The sequence below is a fragment of the Coregonus clupeaformis genome, chromosome 15, assembly GCF_020615455.1.
Source record: "Coregonus clupeaformis isolate EN_2021a chromosome 15, ASM2061545v1, whole genome shotgun sequence".
Taxonomy (NCBI): Eukaryota; Metazoa; Chordata; class Actinopteri; order Salmoniformes; family Salmonidae; genus Coregonus; species Coregonus clupeaformis.
In genome coordinates, this window is record NC_059206.1 from 17,964,080 (window position 1) to 17,970,079 (window position 6,000).

The 6,000-nt window shown below is 38.8% G+C and overlaps 1 protein-coding gene across 2 annotated transcripts in view; it reads right to left on the bottom strand.

Annotated features, from left to right (window-relative positions):
- The window catches only part of LOC121582229 (phosphatidylinositol 4-kinase alpha-like), a 56,509-nt gene extending 51,613 nt beyond the window's left edge, over nt 1-4,896 (bottom strand). For both annotated transcript variants that reach the window (XM_045225021.1, XM_045225020.1), the window contains exon 1: nt 3,190-4,896. In XM_045225021.1, coding sequence (XP_045080956.1) covers nt 3,190-3,288 — 99 coding nt within the window. In that variant the 5' untranslated portion in view covers nt 3,289-4,896. The remainder of the gene's footprint in view (nt 1-3,189) is intronic.
- Nucleotides 4,897-6,000: the final 1,104 nt, after the last annotated feature.

The window sequence follows — 6,000 nt, forward strand, 5'->3', positions numbered from 1 at the left end:
CGGAGGCATGGCAGTGCCACTCATAGTCCTAGATATACCAAGAGCCTTATGAAACCATTTTTAAGACCGAATAAAAACAATACAAAATGAACAAGGGCTACTTATATGCAGATGAAGGTGTTTGAGTGTAATCATGTTGGCCATATTGGATTCAGAATAAAATGTATTCACACCAACAGTCTTCATAGGCATGACTGTTGTACACAATTCTAAAACAAAAATGCCTAATTTACTAAATTCATATTTACAGGTGATTTAACCTCCATCAAATGTTATAATTGCACCCATATTGGATTTTGGACGCCATATTGGATTTGAAGCAAAATATAAAGATAATCTGTGATGGCCCTCTGACTTAATTGCAAGACTAGGGGCTAAAGATACAACATCTTTTAAGGAACATTGGACCCCAAAAGTTTTTATTTCTGTCTGAGCACGCTTGTTTTCCTTAGAGGCCATTACAATAGCCACAACAACAAAACATTTGCAACTGTATGCATTATTTTCAGGCAGGACCATACAGCACTGAATGAGAGCAAAAAAGTTAACTTTATATTTATTATAATATTTTAGTTTATATTTCTGCCTATTGTATCTGTGTGTTTACCGGTCTACATTTCCAAGATGCATGAATATATCCTAATGCTATTTATTTGTGTAGGGCAGACTGCTGACTACTTGTATTTCAAATTTGAGCAATTTCAGAGCTTGCAATATTGGGTTACATGAGCTTATGTGGCCCACCCCCTTCCAGCCAGGCATTATTCTGTCCTTAGAGCAGATTACAATAGCCACAACATTAAAAAAACATGTGTTACTTTATAGATTTGTAAGGCAGGACCATACAGCACTGAGTGAGAGCAAATTTGACTAGGAAAGTTGTCTATTGAACAGCTACCAAAATGTTTATATTCATCTTAAATATTCATAGTTGATATTTCCTCCTATTGTGTTTACAGGTCTATATTTCCAAACCACTTTACAATATCCTTATGTTTTTTTGTTTCTGTATGTAGGGCAGACAATTGACTAGTTGTATTCCACATTTTAGCAATATCAGCGCTTGCAATATTGGGTTACATGAGTCTGTCGCCCGCACGCCCAAACTCCCCCTCCAGCCAGACATTATTCTACACTGTTTGAGTTAAGGGGGTGTGTCATCAATGTAACCACTTTTGCAGTGAAATATTTTTACACAACCATCCATTTCATATATGGGAGACCTTAGAGATATGGTTGTGTTTTGTTACACCTCGGTACTGTTATCTAAAAAATTTGAGGGCCTTGCCACTAGCCTATCATTGATGACTTCCAGTTTTTGCATAGAGTTTGGCTGACAGTTCCTCCCACGCAGCTTTCCTGCCAACCACTGACCACGCAATGCAACACACCCAAAATCATGTTGTTGGTTTTATATGACTGTGATATAAGGCAAATGAGTAAGCTATGTGTCTGTTGAAATCATAAACCGTATGGTGAAATAAAGAATACAGCACATTCAAGTAAATAGTCAATCAATCAATGACCAATGTTGACAAATACATGTGGGCGTTAGCTCATTTGACAGGTTTGACAGCTAGCTAGATAACTAATGGCTATACTAACTTCCTCATTCTGATAGAATGACAATCCACCATATCATCGATAGACAGTTAAAGGCGTAGCTAGCAAATTATTTGCTAGTTATGAAACTAGGTTGTCGGTATGGGCGAGTTCGTTTTGCATGGCCCAGTGCTCCGGGTAAGCCTAGATGTTAAATTGAGACCTTTCCATTGGTCCTTAAACTAAATCTCCACTCACCGGGGCACCGAGCCATGCAAAACGAACTCGCCCAATGTATAAAAGTGCCTTATTGCTGTATCGCGTTCCGACGTGGAATGGCAAGCCAAAGCAAGGGCCTTGTTTGAGAATAGGTTGGACAATAGAATGAGTCAAAATTCACCCAAGGCTGAAAAACGGCAATAGAACGTTGGCTAAACTGTAACACTAGCACGAGCCCATAGCAAATTAATTGAATCAAACGTTCGCAGAGCCTATTTTGACTGGGATTATACTTAGAATTCCATTTAACCTAAATGGCACCAAAAATGTATACCTTTTCATTTTACCACTACAATCTGTCCTTAGGACGAAACTGAAAAATAACAACTCGTGTAGAAAGTAAATATCCGCACCTTGATGGTGTCAACTGTGCTTTTGTCTGTATAACGAGGAAGTAGGGAAAACTTCTATTTCTGGTCTAGCGATCGATGACAACGGAGTACGCTGCCCAGCCTTACATAATTAGAAAGAGGAGATTGTCGTGATTAAAATGGTGTCCTACTTGAAAAAATATAAATATACACATTGCGAGATATTTGGCGAAATATACCAGCATGCCTCTCCATAGGAAAACAATGGGGGGAGCTCAGCGTTCCAAGGGCAAAAGGTATTTCGGGGCTAGCGTTTGACAACGGAGTACGCTGCCCAGCTTTACATATTTAGAAAGAGGAGATTCTCATGATTAAAATGGTCCCCGACTTGGAAAAAATAAAAACACACATTGCGAGATATGTCGAAATAGACAGACATACCTATATTTACCCTATAGGAAACACTGGGACAACCTCAGAGTTCCATGGGTAATGTTTTGTTGTTGACGTTTTAACTATCAGCAATTGGTTCAACCTGGGCAGGTCTCATTGCCAACAATAGCGAAGCAGGCATTGTGACGTAGAACAATGGGCTGGGAACAAAACATTCGGAAGGCGAGTTGGTGCCACCGAACTCAATATAACTAATAGGAGCTGGTAGGGTGAAAAGTGCCCTAAAAGAAGGCCTGTTTTTTCGTGTTTACTTAAACTACGGCAAGCAGCTGGGACATATGGTAATATTATGAAACTGGGCTCCACGGCGGATGCAATGAACTAATTCTTATCAGAAAAAAACGTTAACAAATGTCATGTTCAGCCTATTGAGAATGAATGACTAGCATAGTTTACTAGCTTAGCTAGCTGTTTCTCCAACAGTTGTGTAGCTCATGGAAAACGACTAACGTTAGCTAACTCGTAGCTGGTCTCGATAGCATCACTATAATTTAGCCATGTACATATAACAATAATGTATAAATGTAATGTTAACTGAACCTAATAGCCAATTTAGTTACCATTAGCTCACTAATGCTTATGCTCTGACATCACTCAGACTCACCTTATCTATCGGAGCAGGGCGGTGTGCGGCCAAAGAGCGCGCCAGGGACAAGACAGTATTGAAATAAAACCCTCTGGTTCCTGTTGCTTTCGCAGACATTTTTATAATTCAACACAAACAGGTAGTAAGAACATTTTACAGCGCTTACCGCTGCGAAGAGGACAAGCTAACTAGCTAGCGGACACCAACAACTACGGCGAGCACGTGAGTTCATACGGCGCACTACAAGGTCATCAGAAAAATGCGTTGTTAATGGTCAACAAGGACCAAGGTTTTGAAATCAAACAATTTGAGAACTCGACTGTATCACAAATCATGTCTGCGGAGAACCAGAAATTGTAGAATTATATAGGAATCCTTAAATGTAAAATGTTCCAGTTGGGTTGACAATGAATAGGGGATTATAAACAATAAGTGGTCACACACAAACATCTTGATGTGGGAGGATGCAGTTTGTAGGACCTTGAGGATAACTACTCCAGTTATCTTCTTCTTCTGTGGTATTATGGCAGTCTGCAAACAATAATCCAGTTGTAAGATGCAAACACACTTTTAAAACCAATCCTGTCATAAGAGGCTAAACAGACTCATCTTCTACACAATCCTCTACACACTCTTTAATGCACACATGGCATATTCAAAATCCCAAATGCAAATGTTACAAATGTCTCTCAGGCAATACAATCTGCAATGACTGTGCATGGTCTTTCAATAAAACATGCTTACATACGATCTTGTCTAGGAGCATCAAAAATAGATGTTTCTAACATTGGGCAGACCATAAGTGGCAAATGTATTGTTTCATGAAAAATGTCTTAGGTTTAGCAAAATATAAATCTAGAAATCTTAAATAAAAATCGATGTCCCCACCCGCTCCACTAACACTACCAAGAAAATATGTGAGAATGAATTGTAAATCCAAGGGCATTTATACCTACTCTATAACTGCCAGGGAACATTACCAGGCAACATCTCATCACATTGAATTACTCAAGGCTGCATTACAAAGATGGTCTGGTAAGCTATACTGTCAACTAGTACCAGTAGATCTGATCATATTTGTCAGTAAAAACATCTCAGCAAGGCATTATTGCACTGTGTTACTGTCGATATAAAATAAACACCTTAAAAACAATGATTAAGTGTTATTGTATCATACTGTAAGTCAGTGAGGAAAAACTGACCCAGCTAAGACATACAACATTAAACATTTCAACTTTAGACATTTGTAACAGATGTTATACCAGATTTCTAAAACCATCATAAAATTAATTTGCAGGCACCTTCCTACACCATTCAACCTCACAAAAACCAATCATTATGTAAATATATTTCTGATGTTTCACATTTACAACTGCAAAGTCCTTCACCACCATCTCAAGCTTGGTCAATGTTTTTATGGAATTCACTTGAAAAGTGTTGGTGCATTCTGCAGAATGTCTGAGTATACTGTACAACATGTTCATCTCTGTATTTGACAGACACCAAAAAACAGAGATCCTATGAAATTACTATTCAATTTAATTAGTATTCTCATTCTTAATTCTATGCCAAAACAGGGTTACGACAACCATAGAATAAAAATGGGTAGTAATTAAATTCTGAGTTCTTATTTTAATTCTATGGTCACAACAATTATTATTATTGTTTTTATTACTATATACAGTGCTGTGAAAAAGTATTTGCCCCCTTTCTTATTTTAATGAATGTTATCTTCAACCAAAACCTATTTTAAGATCATTTTGTTTATGAAATAAATGAAAATGTATCTAACACACAATGCCCCTGTGTGAAAAAGTAATTGCCCCCTTACACACAATAACTGGTTGTGCCACCTTTAACTGCAGTGACTTCAACCAAATGTTTCCTGTAGTTGTTGGTCAGTCGCTCATGTCGCTGGGGAGGAATTTTGGCCCACTCTTCCATGCAGAACTGCTTTAACTCAGCGACATTTGTGGGTTTTCAAGCATGAACTGCTAGTTTCAAGTCCTGCCACAACATCTCAATTGGGATTAGGTCTGGACTTTGACTAGGCCATTCCAAAACTTCAAATGTGTTGCTTTTTAGCCATTTTCATGTAGATTTGATTGTGTGTTTTGGATCACTGTCTTGCTGCATGACCCAGCTGCTCTTCAGCTTCAGCTCACAGACGGATGGCCTGACATTCTCCTGTAGAATTCTCTGATACAGAGCAGAATTCATGGATCCTTCTATTACGGCAAGTCGTCAGGTCCTGAGGCAGCAAAGCATAATATAATAATAATAATAATATGCCATTTAGCAGACGCTTTTATCCAAAGCGACTTACAGTCATGCGTGCATACATTTTCTTGTGTATGGGTGGTCCCGGGGATCGAACCCACTACCTTGGCGTTACAAGCGCCGTGCTCTACCAGCTGAGCTACAGAGGACCACGCATCCCCAACCATCACTCTACCACCACCATGCTTGACAGTTGGTATAAGGTTCTTACTGTGGAATGCATTGTTTGGTTTTCATCAGGCATAATGGGACACATGTCCTCCAAAAAGTTGACTCAAGTTTGCCAAAAAGCACCTGGAAGCACCTTGATGATCATCAAGACTCTAGGAAGCAGGGCCAGTCCTTGCCGTTTTGCCGCCCGAGGCGAGACCAAAAAATGCTGCCCCTCGCAAAATTAGAAGTCCCAGTAAGCAAAATGTTAATTAAATAAATAAAATAAGTATATCTTTTTGGGGTTATTTGTAAACTCAGGTTCCCTTTTGGTTGAAGATCTGATAACATTCAGTATAAAAAATATTCAAAAATCAGAAAGGGGGCAAATACTTTTTC